The 22,491-nt window shown below is 41.0% G+C and overlaps 1 protein-coding gene across 5 annotated transcripts in view; it reads right to left on the minus strand.

The window, feature by feature from the left end:
• Nucleotides 1–22,491, minus strand: part of VPS39 (VPS39 subunit of HOPS complex) — a 1,019,836-nt gene that overhangs the window by 909,487 nt on the left and 87,858 nt on the right. For all 5 annotated transcript variants that reach the window (XM_044074020.1, XM_044074018.1, XM_044074019.1 and 2 more), the window contains exon 2: nucleotides 19,532–19,597. In XM_044074020.1, the coding sequence (XP_043929955.1) occupies nucleotides 19,532–19,597 (66 nt within the window). The remainder of the gene's footprint in view (nucleotides 1–19,531; nucleotides 19,598–22,491) is intronic.

Consider the following 22,491-nt stretch of genomic DNA (forward strand, 5'->3'; position numbering starts at 1 on the left):
GACCGGTGGCCTCAACAGAAAAACTCCTTTAAGAAAGGTCTTGCAAAGTTTAGCAGTCATGAGGGGAGCAGACGCATGACCCATATGATAATGGGAAATCGCTGCCATTTGTGCCTTTACCGTGGAAGAACTAGCCCCTTGATGAAAGAGGTCTGTTAAGTCCAGTACCGCAGACATAGGTGCTGAAAAAGGATCAACATTTTTCTGGACCGCCCAAATAGAAAACCTTTTCCATTTGCTCCGATAAACCTTCCTAGTGGAAGGTTTATGAGCCGCCACTAAAATGGCCTTGACAGGTGACGAGATACCGGGAGTCCTAATCAAGGATGGAACTGGAGCAGCCAGGCTGCCAATTTCAGGGTGTGTAGATTCGGGACCGGGAGTCGTAGAGGATGGGAGATGAGATCCGGGATCGGATCCAGAATCCAGGGCGGATTCACTTTGTGGGACCATACATAAGGGAACCAGGGCTGATGAGGCCAGAACGGGGCAATGAGAATCATTCTGCTCCCCAAACTGTTGGCTTTCTGCAAGAGCCTCTGCATCAGAGGTAGTGGAGGATAGGCATAAAGGAGACCGGGAGGCCAAGCATGCACCAGAGCGTCTCGTGGGGATTCCCCAGGTAGGGGAAGTAGAGCGAAGAAACTGTTGCACTTGGCGTTTGAGTGAGAAGCAAAAAGATCGCAACAGGGTTGCCCCCAGATGGCAAAAATCTTCTTTGCTACCAGAGGATTGAGAGACCATTCGTGTGGGGAAAGAATGGTGCGACTGAGCTTGTCCGCAAGGATGTTGGATTTTCCCGGAATGTGCATTGCTACAAGAAAGCGTTTGGTGGAAATTGCCCATTCCCAGACTCTCATGGCCTCTCGACAAAGGGGATAGGACCTGGTTCCTCCCTGCTTGTTGATGTACCAGACTACCGACATGTTGTCTGTCTGGATCGCAATAGTCCCCGTAGGAAGAAGGCTGTGAAGTGCTTGCAACGCTAGGAGCACCGCCCTCATCTCCAGGACATTTATATGCAACGAGGTCTCTGAGGTGTTCCACGTGCCTTGGACAATCTTGCCCGCAGAATGCCCCCCCCCCCACCCGATGCGAGAAGTGTCCGTAGTCACCGTGGCTCGGGGGAATGTTGCAGAAAAGGGTCTCCCTGCTAGAGGCTCCGGAGACTGGAGCCACCAAGACAGGGAGTCCTTGCATGCCTTGCTGACCGCTATCGGGCTGTTCAGAGAGGAGTATAGCGGGGACCACTGGACCTGTAGGGTCCATTGAAGAACCCGCATGTGTAAGCGAGCATGAAGAAGAAATGGAATAGCAGCTGCCATTGAACCCAGGGCCCTCAGGACCGAAGCCGCCGTCGGAAACGGTTGCAGGACTGCTGTGATATGACACCTCAGGCTGGACAGCCTGTCTGGGGTGAGGAAGGCCCGCATTGATCTTGTGTCCAACCTTCCACCTATGAAATCTATAAGTTGTGTGGGGTGCAGTAAAGATTTTTCCCAGTTTATGGTGATACCCAGCCTTGGGGCTATAAGAAGGAAATAGTCCCTGGCTGAGCACAGTAGATGCCTTGATGATGCCGTCAGGAGCCAGTCGTCCAGGTACGGAAAGACCTGTAATCCCTGGAGTCTCAGGTGGGCCGCTACTACTGCTAGTACCTTGGTGAACACCCTGGGGGCAGAGGTGAGACCGAAGGGGAGGACCCTGAACTGGTAGTGGCTGGCTCCCAGCTGGAAGCGAAGGAACCTCCTGGACCGTCTGTCCATCCGAATGTGGTAGTACGCGTCCTTGAGGTCGATAGAGCACATCCAATCATTCTCCTGCAAGAGGGGGAGTATAGATTGTAGGGTGACCATCCGGAACCTTTGCTTGGTTACTGACAGGTTCAGCAGGGAAAGGTCTAAGATCGGTCTTAAGTCCCCCGTTTTCTTTGGCACCAAGAAGAACCTGGAGTAAAACCCTGATCCGGTCTGATCTCGGGGGACGCGCTGGATGGCTCTTTTTTCTAGCAGCTGCTCGATTTCGACAGCTGCTGCCTCCCTTTGGTCGGGTGGTACATCGGGGAGGCTGCGGGGTCTGGGGATTTTGCTCAGGGGAATGGTATAACCTCTGGATATCACACGAAGCACCCAACGGTCTGATGTGATTGACTCCCAAGAAGTCAGGTGCCTCGAAAAACGCCCCCCGACTGCCTCCAGAGATGGACAGCCGGGCAACCCTTCAGGGCTGTTGCGTGGGTCGGTCAGAGAAAGGTTCTCTGGACCCAAAGTTCCTAGGAGCCCCTCTGCCTCTAGGACGGCGACCTCCCTGTCCTCCTCTGCCACGGAAGGACTGGTTATCCGGAGCAGGTTGGGACTGCTGTGACTTCCGGAACCACATTTTCTTCTGTCCCTTTTGGTTCTTCGAGAAGGATGGATAGCAGCAAAATATAAATGAACTGATTGACAGACTACACAGACACGCATGCTTACATCTCAACAGCTTACTACAAAAGGGCAGTCAGGCTTGCACATGCTCACACTTGTGCAAGCCCCTAGAAAGCTTCTTAAAGGTATACATACATATTGATCTACAATTAGCATTTCTGATCTAACTAAAGAACAATTATCAGACTATAACCCCTTAAAAAACTTAGTTAACTCCTCCCAATATACATTTAATTTTTTACAATCCATAAGCATGCATGTCCAATCAGTTTTGACAACTTTACATCTCCAACAAACTGAAGAATTAATTTTACTAAACTTAGAGTTTGTATAGGGAGTAATCATTTTATGTACATATTTCCACATAAAACCTTTCCAGTATAAACCTGAAGTTTGGCTAACTGATTTAAAAGACAGCAATGGGATTCTATTATAATAATGCTCGGCTTCTCTGTCCTTTTTCCTGTCCCTGCTACAAATAAACTAAAATACAACATTTAAAATATTTTAAATTGACTGTTTCTCTCCACTAGAACAACGCCTTACTGTACTGTGGTTTTTCACTTTCAAAAAACTGTTATCCCCCCCTGGAAAAAGCTTGCTCCAATTCATTGATGTAATCAAGCCCACTGAATGCAGCTAGTTTTCTGGCTGATTCCCTCTCCAAACTGACATCACCATGACTGTCCTAAAAACCCATCCATGCTGTGATGTCACAGCTGCCTGGTCCTTTCCTTACCCATACAGAAAGTAAAGGCTACAACAAGGAAACAGTACAAGTCAAGTCTCCTGTGAGCTGTCAATCACAGCAGGTAACATCTCAAATTACCTTAGCACTTTGAAAGTGAGTGAAGTTAGGTGTGAAGGAGGATGGGAGAGGAGTCAAAGGTAGCACAATTCAGGCTTCACAAAAGTCTGTAGTTTAGCCATTCTAAAAAGAAGTAGCAGTAAAAAGCACTTTGAAAGTCTGTTCTGTGGCATTTGCACTGTTTGTGTTTTAAGTAGTCACTGAATGGCATGAAATGTTACTTAAAACTGACTGAAAAACAGCAGTGTATGCATGTAAAACCAATGCAGTGACAGGAGCTTTAGGAAGAAAGAGGCCTACATGATGTATTTTTTAACAGACAAGCACTGCATTGTGGGATACACAGAGGCAGACTAAACAATCAGAATTACTTCAAGATGCCAGACCCTATGTGGTTAGACTCAGAAATTACGTATAAAAATATTTAAAAACCTGTAAATAGTCCTACAGTGGTGTTGAAATCCAAGAAACACCAAACCATGATGAAATAAGCATATTTTTTAGTCTGTGGGTGCGGTTCTCCTTTAATTAATGTTTATTCGTTGTCACCTCACAGTAAGACACTGTCCGGTTCGATTCTCAGCTAGAGCGTCTTCTGTGTGGAGACGTGCGTGAATGGGTGTACCTTCGTTGAATGTTGCGCGTCAGGCCTGGCAAGCCGGTACATAAAAATCAACTGCCAACCATTAGCGGACCGGAGTTCCGCTGTGGCGACCCCTAACTGGGAAAAGCCGAAAGACACAAACAAATTCTTACTATCTATTGAGTCACTCAGTTCACTACTATCTAAAAAGTACCAGAATTCTGCATCAACATTCTTATTGTTTATAATTAACTTACATAACCTGGACAAGCTTTCTTTGTAGATGAATTTACTTTCATTGACAGCATTCATATATTCATATAAGGGGGGAATATTCTTCTGTTCCTCTTCACTCATATCTACGAAATCATTTACTTTCTCACTGATGGATAATATTGACAGGTTAACAGATTCATCTAACTTATAATCTTTCATTAAATATTCTAGCAACTTAGCTTTTCCTTTTTCAAATCAATCAGACCATAATACTAATCCATTCCTTTTTAGTAAATTAATTTTAAAACTGTTCTGAATATCCTTAAATCTAATCCATTTTGATATTAACCAAGTATTAAAAACACATTTTTTACCTGTTTTAAGAACTGATTCCACACATGCAGGTCTAAAGTTTGAAATGAATTTCATTTAAAGTAAATTTTATTAACCAGATGAAAGGCTGGTTACATATTTCTAATTTATCATGTAATCTGCTCCTATAACTGAACATGGCGGTTAGTTTTCCTTCTTTGAAGGTGCTCTCAGGGATCTATGTGCCCTTTCAATTCCAAAAGATAAAGTTCAATGTAGATTTAATATTTTATGCAGTCATGTTATTAAGAAGTTTATTATACCGTCTCCTTCATACTTTTCAGGTAAATTCTAATGTTATTTTGTCTCAGGCTATTTTCTAAATCATCAACTTTGTATATCAGCCAGTTATTTTGTTTTAAAAGAAATTTAGTGTGTAAGACTCGCCTTCAGTTATTCTCCCTTCACGATCACTTAAAGCTTCTTCCATACTGCTGATCTGTGCACTATATGTTGTTTCATAAGAATTTCTAAAGATTTTATCTTCTTTCCGGTCTCTTCTTTGAAACTTTCTACTTTGGTATCCAGCTTATTTTAAGTAATACACCCTGTATACTAGCCGGATATCTTTTTTAAAAAAAAGAAGCCTGAGTACCACTTCTTGAGTGGCTCACATTGAAGTCTCTTCTGTCTTAACCAAGCAGTTGAATTCAGACAGGAAAATTACAGTTTTCAAAGAACTTGAAGCTATAAATCTTTTCTCTGACAATTAATGAATAAAATTAGCTAACAAGTATCTCCAAATTTTACTTTATTACATTTTCTGTCAGAGAAAAGTTTTTAGACACAGAGCTTTCACCAGTTCCTGCTCTGAGTTAGCCATCTTGGCCACAACCCCTAAAGAGAAGCCATTCTTGACTTCTACCTGGCAAATGACTTAACGGTGGCCAATGCATGGCTTACCAAAAAGACAGACGGTCACAAGATCAATTACAAGATTTTTAACAAGTAACTCAGGTAGTTTTCCTCCTAGGAAGGAATGGATGACAGAGGAGCTCCAGCAGGATGCAACACAATCACAGAAATATAAAGAAGACGGCAAATGTAATTCACAAGTGGTGCCAGAAGCAATTTCTTTACCAATCTAAGGAACATCAAGGATACATGGAAGAAGTACTTCACGAAGGTTTTGAAAAACAAACTACTGAAGCTATACTGCTGCATGCACAGCATAAAAAGAAAGAGGAAGGATACCCCAAATTAGAAGTAGTACGAAGTATATTAAGGAAGATAAAGTCAGAGAAAGCATCAGGCTGAGATGAGGTCTCTGCAGTTATGATACAGATGTCAGGTGCACTGGGGAACAAATGTCTCCTATGAGTGGCCACTGTCATATAGAAAAATGGTAGTATCCCACACAGTTGTGAATAAACAATCTAGTACCAGTGTACAAAAACAATGTGGATATTCACAACCACGAGCAGAGGTACCAAACTCCTCTCACACTGCATGTAAGTAGTGGACTGAATGACAGATAACCAAATGCAAAGAACAGTAAAAGTAAGATTGGAGATGAGCAATTCAGGTTCAGATCAAGACACAGAAGAACCAGCCAAATGTTTTCATTGAGACAGACAGTAGGAAATAAAATGGAGATGAGGAAAGCTTCAGGTGATGAGATGACATGTCTGAAATGGGTAGCAAGATGCACAGTTTATGGGCAGATGAATAGGACATCACAACAGGAACCAAAGTATTCCCAATTACAAAGCATGTCAAGGAGAACAGATTATGGTGGTTCAGTCACATGTGCAGGAAAGGAAATGACAACTTTGTAAAGGAAATTTGGAGCAACAGGAAGAAGGCAAGAGGAAAGAAGGACATCCAGCCAAGAGATATACACATACATATAAATACTTCAAGCACAGGCACCAATGTCCTTCTAACCTCCCAATATACCAAAACAGTCACATCCAATAATAAGTCCCCAAGGTGTTCATAAAAATATACACACTAGTGTTTGGTTTAATATAATTTGGTAGTCTACTCCAGGTATCAGTGAACCAATTGGTACATCTCTCATTCTAACATAATCTCCACAAGTTGTCAGATGCTTCTCAGCTACTCTTTGATAGCCCAAGCAATCTCAAGAGGTAGTTGTCTCTAAATGCCCTATATACCCAAATATGTTCTCCTCTTAAATATCTATGAGCGACTGTATAAGTTCAGACATTTTAATCTTTCATAATAACTTAAATTTTCACATCTATGGATGCCTTTGATGTGGTTCCTCTGTATTATTTACAGTTTAGTGTTCATTTTCTCATATGGTTTTCATTTGATCTAATGCAACTTACAAAGAATGATTTCATCATTTCTGATTTCCTAGACTGTATAAATCTTTTAATACAACCCACAGTGTTACAACTATCATTAAAGATGGATGGATAGCATGTGAAAAAAACCTGACAGAGAGAGCAAGCGAGAAGACCCAAGACAGGCAGGCATGACTGTTGAAGGTACAAAAGGGTCTCTGAATCAAGAGAAGTGGCAGCATTTCATGTAACGCCCCATGGGAAGTAGAGGGTGATGATGATGACCTCTGGGAAGATACATTTCCTACCAGCACCCCTCCAACAGCACTCAGCAGTATCTCTTGCCTTCAACATACCTCTCAACCGTACCAAATTTCTCATTTTTTACCAGTTTTGGAGGTCCAAATAATGGGGTGCCACAATTCTCGAGTGGCGCCTCAATTTCCAAATTTCCCGGCTTTTTTTTTTTTTTTAATTTTTTTATAATTTTTAATTTTTTGAGCTGATGTCATCACGTGCGAGATGACATCAGCTCCGTGAACAGCCTGTCGGAATTGAGCTAGAGGGCTCTAAACATAACGTGCGAGCATTTCCAGCAGGACAAGTAAGCGGTTCAAACTGCAATAGTTCATTCTCAGTCAGTATACTTCTATACAAAGCAAATACCATACATTGTGTAGCAGTACTGTCTCACTTTGTATGTCCTGCATCAAAATCAGTAGGATTTCTATTTAACATTAGAAAATTCTGTAGTTCAGTTGTAAGGTGATGGTATAGATGTGGAATCCCTCTAGATTTTCAAAAAGCAGACTGTCGTTTACTTGCATAGTAGGCTTTTGGCTATGTCTATATAAATGCACACATATTTACATATTTCTTTACTACTAGACATGTGTTGAACTAACCTATATGAGTCGAGAAGACAACAAAGCTTGTCCTTATCCTCAGAATGCTATGCTGTACACACCAGGATCCTTCCTGAGCCTTACAGTTACACTTAAAAGTAGCTTGAACTGACAAAAGCCACGTCCCCTGCCGACAAAAACCCCAGCTGGGCCAGCCCTCAACAGAGAATTGGAACAACTACAGTGGCATCAGGTGGAGGCTGGCTGCTCCTTGGTGTTCTAAGTTGGGCAAGTGTCTTTGGAGTAGGTGTTGTGTCACGCAAAGAGGTAAAAACTCAGGACTAAGTGTTCAAAAGTAAGTAATACGTGACTGCTCTTAATCTTAAGATGTGTGTTTATAACAAATTGCTTTACTTTTTTGTCAGCGTGTTTGTCATTATTTTTTCTGTATTATTCCTTCATGGCTTGAAGGTTGTTCTGGCAAACAGAAAGGGTATTTTGCTGAGACACTTTCAGTGAAAATGGAACCGTTTGGTACTTTTTAACATTCAGCACTGAGCAGCTATGGTTTATCGGGTATTTCTTGAGTATATATAAAGATCCAAAGTGCGAATTGTCTCCAGCTATATGGGTTTAAACACTGTGCAGCACAGATGGAAAGGCAGGGTCTGCTCGGCCCTGTGGTGAATGAGCTGGGGATTAAGGTGTCGGTGAAGCATGAACATGACACTTGTGACTTCCTTGTATCATTCTACCATATAAGAGTTAAAACAAAGCAAGGCAAAGTACAGTTTTGTACCTACCATAAATGTAGATGTCCGAACTGGATAGCATCTGCAGTCATAACAACTGGGTTGTCCTGTCGTCAGGCAGCCCTTCAGTCGGCCGGATTCCAAAGTCCGGGTCCGGCTTCGGCTGATGTCGCACTTCACCCAACGTCATCTCTGTTGGTCCTCGGGTATAAAGGCATCAGCCGACGCCATTTTCCTCAGTGTTTCTTGCCCCAGATGCCAGTAGCCCTCCTGGAGGTTAAAATTTGGATAGATGCCAATGTTTCCAAAAAGATAGAGGTAAACACAAAAATAAGCATGTATGTACATATATACAAACAAATACACCATAAAAGACTCCCCACCAGCTAGCTATTAGGAGGGTAAAATACCCTAGGAGTACCACAGAGGGAAGGAGGGAGGGTAATCCTGACTGCAGATGCTATCCAGTTCGGACATCTACATTTATGGTAGGTACAAAACTGTACTATGTCCTTCATGGATGCATCTGCAGTCATAACAACTGGGTAGAATACCATAGCCAACTAGGGAGGAGGATAAAACTAGATTATGGTGTGTTTAGGATCCCTTGCAGTACAGCAGTGGCAAACCCTGCTCGGGATCTGGAATATAGAGGTAAGTTATAATGCTTGGCAAATGTATGCACGGAGGTCCAAGTAGCCGCCTCAATAATGTCTTTGGTTGCCACTCCTCGTAAGAAGGCTGTGGTAGTGGCTGTTGCCCTTGTAGAATGAGGTCTTATGTTCTGTGGAATTGGTTTTCCATGGAAGGAGTAACAGAATCGTATGCAATTTCCTATCCATTTGGAGATTGTCTGTTTGGAAATAGCTTTTCCTTCCCTTCCTGTTGCATAGGCTACAAAAAGTTGGTCAGTCTTTCTGCTATATTTTGTTCTGTCCAAGTAGTAGCGTAGCTGTCTATGTACATCCAAGGTATGCAGTATTCTTTCCCCTCTGTTTTGTGGGTTGGGAAAGAAGGTAGGTAGGTGGATTGCCTGGTTTAAAGACACTCTGGATACCACCTTAGGCATAAATGTAGGATTAGTCCTCATGGACACTCTATCTTGGTGGAAGATTAGGAAGGGTTGCACTGCCATTAAGGCCTGTAGCTCTGAAACCCTCCTTGCTGAAGTAATTGCCAGTAGGAAAGCAGTTTTCCATGACAGGTGTTGTAGGTCTGCTGTTGCTGCTGGTTCAAAGGGTGATAGTGTCAACTTTTCTAGCACAAAGTTTAAGCCCCAAGCTGGCAAAGGTGGTTTCCTTGGAGGTTTTACATTCTTGATTCCTCTGAGGAACTGCCTGAGCAAAGGGTGCGAAAAAACAGGTGGATCAAAGCTGTATTCTGCTGAAATAGCTGATGCATGTATCTTGATGGAGGAGTAGGACAAGCCTGAATGAAGAAGTTCGGCCAGATACTCTAGAATGTTAGGCATATCTATGTTTGACACATCTTTTCCTCTTTCAGTACTCCAAATGACAAACCTTTTCCATTTTCCAGCATAGTTCCTTCTTGTTGAAGGTCTGCGTGCTTCAAGAATAATGTCTTTAACTCTTTGAGAAAGTTCTGGGTTAGCTGTTGCTATGTGATGTTCCATGCAGTCAGTTGCAACGTTTTTAGGTTTGGATGTATGATGCTGTAGTTGTTCTGAGCTAGCATCAAAGGCATCAGGGGTATTGGCCACATATTGTTCTGAGACATGCTCCTCAGCAGTGGGTACCAGTGTTGTCTTGGCCAGTTTGGAGCTATCAGGATTATCCTTGGACGCTCTTCCTTGATTTTTAGTAATACTTTGTGTATCAAGGGAAGAGGTGGGAATGCATATGCTGTCAGGCCTTTCCAGCTGAAGGAGAGCGAATCCACTTTCCATGCCAGTGGGTGTAATGTCCTTGTGCAGAATTTTTTGAGCTGGTGATTGAGAGGTGATGCAAATAGGTCTATCTGAGGCATTCCCCATTTCTTTGAGATGGTCCTGAAAATGTCCGGGTGCAGTTTCCATTCGTGGGCATCCGACGTGGTTCTGCTTAATATGTCTGCTAGAATATTTTCTTTTCCCGGTACAAACATTGCCTGTAACTGGATGCTGTAGCTGAGTGCCAGGTTCCACAGCTCCAAAGTCATTCTGCATAGGGGGTATGAATGAGTGCCTCCCTGCTTGTTGATGTACCACATGACTGTGGTGTTGTCTGTCCTTATCATCAACTGGCCCTCTTTGAGAAATGGTCTGAACCTTTGGATTGCCAGTTTTACTGCCAGCATTTCTTTTAGGTTGATGTGCAGGTGAAGTTGATCCTGTGTCCACAATCCTTGCACGCATTTGTCCAGCATGTGGGCCCCCATCCTAGGTCTGAAGCGTCTGTTGTGATGGTCTGGCTTGCTTGACATCTGCGAAAGGGTAGGCCTGGGTTTGTCTGGCATGCCTGAGCCCACCATAGGAACTCCTGTTTTAAGCATGGAATTAGTGGGATTTCTGTTTCTAGGCTGTGACTGTGTTGGGACCATAAATTCCTTAGGTACCACTGTAGTTTTCTCATATGTAGTCTGGCAAGTGGGACCAGGATTATGCATGATGCCATGAAGCCCAAGGCCTGCAGTACTTTTCTTGCTGTTAACTTGTTCAGCTTTGTTAGTGCCAAGAAGTAAAGAGGGAGTTCTTTTGTTTTTCTGCAGTTAGGAATGCCATTTGTTTTACTGTGTCCAATTCAGCACAAGAATGTCCTTGTTTGGGATGGTATCAGCCTTGACTTTTGTAGATTGACTGTGTATCCCAGTGCTTGTAGCAAGTAGATGACCCTTTGTAAATCTGTTGTCAGCTTGCTTTTGTTGTCCCCTTGTAGCAGGCAGTCGTCCAGGTATGGGTAAATTTGTATTCCCTGTAGTCTGCAATGGGCAATTACTGATGCCAGGCATTTTGTGAATACTCTGGGCAGTAGATAAGCCAAAGGGCAATGCTGAGAATTGATAGTGCTCTGATCCTGCAAGAAATCTGAGGTATCTTCTGCAGATTGGTCGAATGGGGACGTGCAGGTATGCCTCCTTGAGATCTAGAGTTACCAGCCAACACTCCTTGCCCAGCATGGGAAGAAGTTGCTGTAGGGTCAGCATTTTGAATTTTGGGACAATGATGTATGTATTTAAGGGACAGGTCGAGAATTGGTCTCCAACTTTTTCCTTTCTTGGAACTAGGAATAGTCTTGAGTAGAACCCCTTTCCTTGCTCTGCAGTTGGCACTTTTTCCACAGCTCTCATGTTTGCTAACTGCATTATCTGTTGTAGAGCCTCTGTTTTTTGATTTGGAGGTAGATTTGGCATTCCTCTTTTGATTGGTAAAGTGTGGAAGTGGAACCGGTATCCTTGATCTATGGTTTGTAAAATCCACTTGTCTTTTGTTATATAGTGCCAGTTTTTTGAAAATAAGGTTAACTTTCAGCCTAGAGGAGCTGCTATTTGTTCCCTGGTAGGCGGATTTAGGATTAAGTCACTGTGGTTGTGTTGATGTGGTGGCAGTGGTTGTGTCTGTGCCTCTGTTGTTACCTTGCCACTGTCGTCCTCTGTAGGCACCTCCTCTGGATTGGTTTCTGCCTCTGGAACGTCTGTTTCTGCCCCTTTGAGATCTTGTGGAGTCAGGAAAGGACCAATTTTTGGCAGGCCAGTTCCTCCTAAACATTGGGGGCTGAACCTGCAAGAAATCTTTAACCGTTTGAACGGATTTTGCCTTTTCTTCCATTTTCTTCATAACCTGCTGGGCAGGTGTACCAAACAAACTTGTCTTATCCATAGGAGCATCTAGTAAACTTTGCTTTAACATGATCCGGTAAGGCTTGCTCCTTTAGCCATGCATGCCTTCTTATCACTGTGCCAGTCATGGCTGATCTAAATGAAGCCTCCAGTGCATCATAGCCACATTTTAAGGAATGGTTACTAACCTGTTGTATGTTATTTACCATTTCTAATACATATTTCTTATCAAGAGATTCATCAGTGGTTAGCTTTTTAGTTAACTGATCAAGCATAAACTCTTGGTATTGTATCATGTGAAACTGACAGTTTAAAGCTCTAGCTGAGAGAGTAGCTGAAGTGTAGACCTTTTGCCCCATCTGTCTAATGACCTTGCTTCCCTTTCAGAAGGAATAGGGTTTTAGCTATGGTCGCGCTACTGCCTTGGGACCCTGGGATATAGTTTCGGGTCTGCAAGAGGGGCCTTGTAAAGGTGGTGATGAGTGTCTGGCACCCTGTAAAATCTGTCTGGTTTGGCAGGGGCTGGAGGTAAAGAATCTGGAGCGGAGCAGACATCATTGAAAGCATCATCCTCCACAGAGAGAACAGGAGGTATAGCTAAGGGCCTGTGTTGTGGAAGGTGCAGAAAAGTCCTAAGTCTTTTTCTGGAGTCTGAAAAATCCTGTTGCTGCCATTGGAACTGCTCTCGCATGGCATGTAAGGTTTCCCAAAGGAAAATTCTTCTGGTGGGGAAGCAGCTGGAATGGATTCTTCAGCATCAGAGTCTTCAAAATTAGAGAAAGGAGCCTCTGGCTGGTCAGTTATGTCTGATTCATCGGCTGAATCATCAGATGACACTGGCTCAGGGGCTCTGCCCTAGGTCTCTTCTCTGGGGCTGAGAGGCCCTGTCTGGGTGAGATTGAGATCCTCTAATTAATGAAATTAAATCTTCTGCCAGAGTAAGCATTTGAGAACTAGAGGAGGGCCTGGTTGAAGGGCGTTTAACAGGCACTGTTTTAGTAGTCTTGGCTGCTTTAGCCCTGGCAAAGGCCTTAATGGACATGGCTGCTGGAGGCCTAGCAGCACCACGTGCTGGGGTAGAGACATCCAAGGGAATGGTGTCTGATAAGTCAGTGGCAACCACCGTAGTGGGTATAATTTCTGAGGCCGATTCAAGAATGGTAGCAGGGGCCTCAGTTGTAGAGATAGATTCAGCTGTACTTTGATCAGTTTTCTCGGTTTCGCCGAAACCGAGACACTCGCGATTTGCTTAACCATGGTTTCAGCCGAAACCGCGGACCGCGATGTCGGTCTTTATCTTTGCGTTTTGGCAGATTGGGTAGTCGGAGGATCCGGCGGCATAATGTACGCAAAATCAGAACCGAAAAACTGTTCAGCAAACTCCGACCGACGCCTAAGCGTTCGTCGGTTGAAAGAAGCACAGGCCGAACAGGCTGCTACGTCGTGGGCTGGGCCTAAACAAGGCAGACAGTAAGAGTGGAAATCTTTATGAGGTATTTGTTTCCCACAGGTTAAACAATTATTAACTTTTTCTGACATCGGCTGAGGCAAGAAAGAGTCCCCAACGGGGTACTTAGCTTTAGAAGTCTTCGTAGTATTCGGTAGAAGTAATCTCTGGATCCGACCGACCGGCACTTGCGAACAGCTTCTGCTTCGGGCGCCACGCGGCAAGAAAGACTGAGGAAAATGGCGTCGGCTGATGCCTTTATACCCGAGGACCAACAGAGATGACGTCGGGTGAAGTGCGACATCAGCCGAAGCCGGACCCGGACTTTGGAATCCGGCCGACTGAAGGGCTGCCTGACGACAGGACAACCCAGTTGTTATGACTGCAGATGCATCCATGAAGGACATCTAAAATTTTCTTTGAAGGCAGTTACCTTGTTTCAGTGTTCACAGCACATTACTGATGCATTTAGGAATCCTAGTTGACGTACTTTTGCACCTCCGTGTTAATAAAATGTAAAGGTGTAGTAAATCATTATCTCCCTAGTACAAGCAACCAGTTCTGCACAGGTTCATTATTTTATGCTGCAGTTCTTTTCTTCTGCAAAGCTATTTATGGGTCCGGTTCAAGCTGCCAGGGTTTGTTATTTTATTATATATTTTACAAGCAAGAGTTCTGCAAATGTTCATTATTTTATGCTGCAAGGGGTTCATTTTGGAAACAAAATACACTAAGCTGCTGCAATGGTTCATTATTTAGTCCGGTTCAAGCTGCAGGGGTTCGGGGTTCATTATATATTGTACAAGCAAGGTTATTTTATGCTGCAAGGTGTTCATTTTGGAACCAACGTACATTAAGCTGCTGCAATGGTTTATTATTGTACTATATATTTTACACGCAAGCAAGGGTTCATTATTTTATGTTGCAAGGTGTGTGTGTGTGTGTGTGTGTGTGTGTGTGTGTGTGTGTGTGTGTGTGTGTGTGTAAATGCTCCAGTTAAATATACCTGGTGGCTAGAGGTACACAGGCTCAAATCCTGTACCTTGGGTACATGTAGCAAGAGCCTGAACTCCCTACCCACCATCACTTGTGAAAACGGTCCAGATTTTCGCCTCTTATTTTTGTATTGTTCCTCATAAAATCTGTGGTTTTCTGGATTTTTGTGGCAAATCAGTGAAGGAATGAATTCACTAAATAATGACAGGCATTTGAATTTCAGACTTCATAATATTCTTCAGAAAATATATGGTAACACAAAACATTTTAGTCTAGCAATTTTCTAAGTTTATAAGATCAGTATTTGACATTTGTCCCTATTTTGGGGGCTGTAGTCCCCCATTATTAGCTTTGTCCAGGTTTTTGTGCTAAGAGGTTGAGAGCTATGATGAGAACTGAATTCACTGAATATGTTTGGGGGCTGTATTCCCCTATTATTGGCTTTGCCCAGGTGTTTTGTGCTAAGATGTTGAGAGCTATGGTGAAATCTGAATTCATTAAATGATAGCCATTTAAGTTTCAGTCTTCCTACCTTTCAGGAAACGGCTGATATGGCCTAATGGTTTGTTGCTCTGACTGTATTGCACAGGGTCCTGGGTTCAAGACATAGCAGTGAAACACATGGTGGTAACACAGCATTTTATTTTAGCAACTTTCCAGGATTATACAAGCAATGTTTAAAATGTGCCCCTGTTTTTTGGGCTTTTGTCCCTACAATAAATGTTGGCTTTTTCCAGATTTCTTGTGCTGCAAAGTTAAGTGATACAGTTGAGTGTTGAGTGGATTTTACAAGGAGCTGAGAGCTTCTGGGGAAGAGAAGTTTAGTGCTGCTTATGCTGAGTCTGCTTGCATTGTTAACAACATAAGAGGTTGAATACTTGCTTTTGATGTGGAAGGCTGTGGGTTCTACTCCCACAGTATGTAGATGCATTGCTGGTACTTCACTGTGTTGTACTTTTACAGGGGGTGGATGCTGCTGTCCTGAGAATGTCCTCTTTGGTGGTGATAACTAGTAACTATGAACCTGTTATCAGTTTGCCAGCCATTCCCTACTGCAATATTACTAGCTTATCATTTTTTTAATGCAACATAGGCAATTTATTCCTCAAGGGCAACAAGCACTTTATTTGTAGATGAAACAAAATATAAAATTGTTTTCTAGCAGCAACCTCTTCATTAGCTACAGATCACTTTAATGAGGAATTATTTAGATGACTTTTACTTCTGCAGAGATTGTGCATATTTACTGATACTTGTGGACTGTAGAAGTTTGTGTAGACGTTTATGATGGAAATGTTCTGAACTGGGCAGTTTTGTCATATTGGTGCGTGCATTTTGTTAGATTGTATACTGGAAAAATGTTCAAAACAAATTTAAAAACACCCTCTAACAACTGTACTGTATTACACAAGGAATATAATTTAATATAATCAGGAAGGTGTATCAAAGAACACATGTATGTTCTGTGTGCAAGGGGCCAAGGATTTGAAAACAGCCCAAAGGTAATATTTATCTGCCACTGGCCAGATGTATTTTCTTTGAATGTGGGTTTCAATGCTGTTTCAATGAATGCGAGTTTCAAGGGCAGAGAAGTTTTAATTAATGCCAAGTCTATTTTTATTGTGAGACTGCATTACTTTGTTTAGCAGATATCTATTAGTGTTTGTGCTGTAAAATATAAAATAAAACAAATGAAATCCAAATCATCGCAGAAGTAAAGCAGTATGCACATTACAGTGTTTATTGTAAATGGGGCAAAATAGCCAAGTAATGGGACATTGGAATGGCTGCAGGGGGGAGGGCCCCATTCGACCATAATTTTGTGAGGGGGGGTGACAAACTCAAAAAAAGCCCCAGGCGGCACAAATTGTAGCTATGCCACTGATCAACAGGCCATGAAAAATGACATTTGGAGGTCCCAGCAAACTATGATATTCTTTTGCAAAAATCAGAATATTGCCTACCATTAAATGCCCTACTTTTGTGAGTTTTAACCTACATACTGCAAGTCACCGAAAACAAAATCCTAAGGTTCATCATCTTCTCCCTTTCCCAGTGAACATCACTGCAACACATTTAAAAGAAAATGGTTACCATTTACTACAGGGTCTGGGACTGTGTCTCTGGGGCCATATTTTGGTGGTCTGTTCTTCGGTTGGGTTTAAAAGGTGATATCCCACAATTCCATTGGAGTGGGCAGGGTTGCATAACAATGCACGCAAATTTTATGTTAATCAGTGTACAGATTTGTACCGATTTGTCATGGGCCTTTGTCCAGATTTTTGATGTTTCCAGGTTGAGAGGTACGGCCTTCAAGCAGTTCACTGTAGAAAATGCTCTTTTGTTAGTACCGTGCTTGCACTTGAAAGGTATAAACATATTTGCAACTTCACTTCATATGAGACAGTAGACATTTAAAACCCATTAAGCTGCACTGTTAGCGCCTCAGGCACCAGGTTAGAAAGTGAGAAAAAAATGTGCATGTACTCTGTTTACAGAATATTTACACTTGCTCCGAAATACATATGACTAAAAATCTGTGCACACTTACAATCTCTTTTCTTTATTTCTTTAACAACACTTTAATACTTAAGTCCTGTCATATTATAAATGCCTTGTGGCATCAAGGAAGTTAATGAGATTTTACAACAGAACTCAAATGACCTCAAGCAGACAGAAAACAGGAAGTGACAACACAAGAGGAGAATAAATCAGTCAGCATGCAAAATAACCATAATATGTAACTAAGAAGGGGAAAAAATACTAGACAAATGCATAACATGGACTGCTCCTTTTGCTGCATGAATCCCCATTCTCAAAGAAATGCAGAACTAAATATTCTGTTTTTTAAACTTCTCATAAATATGTCATGATTTCTTTACACCTTTACTAATTACATGGAACTCAAAACAGGAACTAAAACTGCACCATTCTAGTTTTCGAACCATTTATCTGCAATCTTCTTTATACACAGTGCACTACAGGGGAAGACTCCTGAACTGGCAGAGTACATAAGGTACAGTATAACTAGCAATCTTCAGTGAAATAATCCCACACTTTCTGCTGTAACAGCCATGCTTTTTTACTAGTGTCTTCCATACTTTCTGCTGTAACTGCCATGCTTTTTACTACTGTCTTCCAAACACCAACAGCTCCTTTTCAGTGAACATAAATGTAAAAAACCTAGTTATGTTTCAGACCATAATTACTGTTCTTAGATACCCTTGTCTACACTACTACATTGATTATACTTTCTTTTTTCTTGCAGCAGCTCATATGTTATACATGGTAAACTAGCTTATCTTACGCTCTCATTTATACAAGACTCTGTCTGGTGTGGTGCACAGTTTTGTCTCGTGAGCAATCTTGCTGGATAAAAACGAAGTATGCGGCTCAAGCTTTCAGTTACCTGAACAAAAATGCATCTTGCTAAAACACATTCACTGAAAAGGAGTATTTGCTCCTTATTCCTAGAGAGTATGAATTCTGAAGTAGATTATATTACATGTGGAAATGGACGGGTTAGAAACTCTGTATTAGGGAAGTGTTGCCTTCAAGAGCCTTGGAATTCATCAACTGACTTTTCATTACTATTTGCAACTGAAAGCCTGTTTGACGAATTTGATGATATTAATGATAGGAAGGTATGCTTTCTGCAAAATTTCTAAAGAGATCTGACCACTGAGGCTCGTGCACTCACCTTAAAATTTTAGAGGCTCCTTGTAGATAACACAGCTTGCTGTTCTATGCCCCATGTAGCACGTAACCAAAACCGTAAGTCTGGAGAGACTTACAAAATATTTAAGATATTTATTAATTGTCTTAGCAAAAAAGAAAAAAAAACGTTCAAGTTGCATTTGTGACGCTTTGCCCATGAATCCCACAGATTACTGCATATTAAGTGACCTTCAGATTTTATTCTACAGGTACAACTGCTACATTGCCAACTACAGAAATCAGACTATCTGAAAAGCCTACAATCTCCAGCTGAATCAGCACTGCTCCTTATGAGAAATAGCTGTCCTCTAGTAGTGCACATGGACAGGCCACACTTTCAGTGATGTGATGAGCATGGCTCTTGGTTGTGCAACAACGCCATCTATCTAAACTATACTTTGACAATGACATTATCCTGTGTAAATTACATATTTCATAAAAGTACTACCATACCCATTTTGAAAAGGATTTAACAATACTGCTCCAAGATGAGTTTTAATTTACTTTATTTTCCAAGTAAAGCTGTTCTCTTCGATGTTTCTTCATAAACTTTTAGTAAATTTTATTTTTACTTTTGACATTTACATATTAATAATCCCCAAGAGAAAAGCCCCAAAATTCTGTTAATGATGTACTTTTAGCCTCAGATCCTCAAATGCCTTTACCATTCCTATGTCAATTAAACTATCTAAGAGATTTTATCCAATCTTGAAGCCAACTTTCGTGTGATACCAAAACTTCAGAAATGCATGTTTAAGTAAAGCTCTGCTTGTAGTAACGTTGAATACACAATGCACATTATATGTGGCTATTCTTCATGTTTGATAAATATTAACAAACATATCTCTTCAACAGTTCAGATTTTCGCCCCCCCCCCCTTTTTTTTTTGCTCTGTTCCTCATAAAATTTGTGGTTTTCTGGCAATGACTGAGGTTAAAGTCACTAAATAATTACTTAACATTTGAATTTCATACATTTCCTCCAGAAAATGCAAGCTAACACAAATATGTTATTCTGGCAAATTTCTAAGTTTATAAGAGAAACATTTAAAATCAGTCACTAATTTTGGGCCTTTGTCCAGATTCACTGTGCGTACAAAGAGGTTGAGAGGTATGTTAACAGATTCTGTAAAACATTACAAACTGAAATAACCCCCCCCCCATACATTATCATGTTTGTTTTCATAAACATCATTAAGTTTCTGTAAAGTCTGATGCAGCAAAATTTGATAAACATGTCTTTAAACAAGAACTGCTGCCTCAAACTAGATACCTGTTTAATCTATCAAGATACCCTCCCATCCATTATGGAAAGACTCAGAGAAATGACTTAAAATTTACCTATTTCCTTTTTGATTCGGTAAAGAAGCAGGTGTCCAGGTTTTGTGCCAATGAGAATCCATTCATCTGCAATAAAATTAATAAAAGGTACAATTAAAACACTATTCATCAGTTTCATAATCTTCTTCACACACTTGTCCCCTCTTCACCCATTTCTACTAATTACTAATATATTAAAATTCTATATCTGTTAATGCTGAGTATGTATAAGCATGCCTCATCCAAACCATAGGCAGCCTATTGGTAGCCTTGCTCCAAAAAGGAGGTTTCTGGCTAGCTGATTAGCATAAGAGTTTTGAACCTCGGTTGCCAAAAAACTAGAGTCACAGTACTAAGCCCCAGCCACAGCACAGCCAGCCAGGAAAAGTTAGATGAAGCATCCAGTGATCAGTTTCCATCCTGGGCAGAGGAGCTTGGTGGCATAACACAAGAATAATTAAAAAAGGTTTCCCCTGCTGGACAAGGAAGTGAGCACACACCACTTTGCAATAATGTTACAGTACACAGTTAAAGAGGGAAAAATCACTGCTTGGATGATGCCTGATGGCCTTCCCAAAGTCCAACATATCTCAGCAGTTAGATTATACAGAATCTTGTTTTAGGGCTTACAGGCTTGTCAATGGAACAAGGGCTGTTGGGATAAGCACATTAACCTGGGCTAAATATTTCCAAATCCTCCTCTTCTGGTTCACATCTTAAACAAAGATTCAATATTGGCAAAGACTAAAACCAATACACCTAACAAATTCCTCAGTTGTCACATAGCAATATGAAATAATGTCTTCTCATTACTGTATTCAGCTTCATCCTTCTACCAAGACCTCATGTCCCTGAAGCAAGCCATCATCAAGCAGATTAAGCACAACCCCAAATGCAGCAGCAAGAGACAACGAGCATATGGTAATCTATTATCCAGTGACATACAGTAAGGAAAAGCACCCACCTCACATTATTCTAAACCCTATACAACCATTTAGCTCTGAACTCAGGGGCATCTACCACCCTGTACGGCTCTTTGATTAGGGTAATCTTACTGCTTCATATTTCCAGATTAATACTGTTTTGGGCTCTTAAAATCCAAAACTAATAATTAAACAGAGTTCTATTTAAGAACATTTTCTGATGCACTGTTAATTTACTAGCGGGTAAGCCTACATGTATACCTAATTACATTTTGAAATATTTATTAGATTCATAAAATGTTTTAACTCAATACTTAATATTTATTTGCATTTGTTTACCAGGAAAGTCCAACTTGGCTGAAAGCCTCTTTCCAGCAAAGGCTTGTAAAAAAAGCTCCACAGATGTAGAATCAGTAACAAACTTAAGTAGGTACAATATAATCATACATGAAGAAAACAACTTGTCTAAGGTTAGAAAAAGAAGTAATATTTACAGGGTGATGAACAAAAACTACAACATGGACACACAGAATTGAAATGTAAAGATTTACACTATATACACAAATAATGGAATAGGCATATAACATTTGGATAATACATAAATTCCAAATGTTCAGGAGTGACATAAAAAACTGAAAAAGAAGAAATAAAGGGGCAAGTAAAGTAAATATTAGGGAAAAGAACCAGGGAGAGAGAAAATATGATTGTTTAAAGAGGGAGAAGGGAAAGATGAGGGAGGAAAACTGAGCAGAACAGGTACAGAAGTTTGAGGAATGACATTAAAAATTATATGAGCTGAATGAATAGGGACCACGCCAGTTCTTGTGGAGATGTGATTTTTAGTAAGGATTTATATATTTTTTTCCCCCACAGACAGGTGTTTGGAGGGAATTCCAATGTTTAGAGACACCGCAGGAAAAAAATCAACAAAACAATTTAATACTAAAAGAATTTGACTAACAGTATTTTAAAAGGAGTAGAAGCACCAGCTTCTTGGAAGAAAGCTGTGATGGCTGTATTACCCAAAGAGGGTAAAGAGCCATTAGACTCAAGCACATACTGACCCATTTCAATTTCAAACCATGACTGGAAAGTGTTTATGTCTATAGTAACTAAAAGAATGGCAAAGGTGTTGCCAAAATTGATAGATAAGGATCAATGTAGTTTTGTGGAAGGAAGGCAAACATTTGACAAAATTAATACAACAATAATGGTCCAAAGGAAAGCAGAATATAAGAAAGTACAGCTGTTTCTGGTTGGTCTTGATGCAGTGAAAGCATTCAACTAAGTAAGCTGGGATTTTATGAGTAGGGAATGGAAGCATTTGCATTAAAATCAAAAAAGACTGGGACCAAGGTAAACACCACTAATAAACCGAAAAGACCCTGGTAAACAGCTCCAAGTCTGAGAACACACCACAAAAAAGCACCAGCAGGAACAGCAGTATATCTTAAGCTTTTCTTCCACATAATTTAGCGCTTTTTCATCAGAATAAAGACAGTCAGTTTTCCACTTGATTTATACTAGTCATTGCACAAATAAAGAAAAATCATTGGCCGAAAATTTGACATCATTTCCTGCCATTACAAAATCCAAACAAGCATTGTTAAAATTAACACAAATTTCACAGCAAAATAATATTAACAAAAACACGTTTTTAAAAACATTATTTCACAGTTCACACTTACTCCTAAAAACATTCTTCATTTGAAACAAAATTTATATACACTTTCCATCACAACGTAGCAGCCCTCATATTTAATAAAGGCCCAGCAAAAGTTGTCCATTAAGCCCTAGGGGGTGTCCTTGCATTTAACCTTAGTTGCCATAACGATTCAAAGTACTACAATATCGTTTTTCCATTGTCCAACCCTTGGGTTTGGAACCAAAAATAAAAATCTCCCATTAGGACAGTTTTTCAAAAGCTTATAAAGTGCATTAGTTTGCATAAATTTTGAAATTTCAAAATGGTGTTGGTACACCCTAGTTTTTAACCGTCTCTTCATTTTCCCCACATAGTAGGCTGAACACATTTGACAGAAAGCTAAGTACAGCTAT

This window comes from Protopterus annectens, chromosome 6.part0 (assembly GCF_019279795.1).
Source record: "Protopterus annectens isolate FY-2018-M chromosome 6.part0, PAN1.0, whole genome shotgun sequence".
NCBI lineage: Eukaryota > Metazoa > Chordata > Ceratodontiformes > Protopteridae > Protopterus > Protopterus annectens.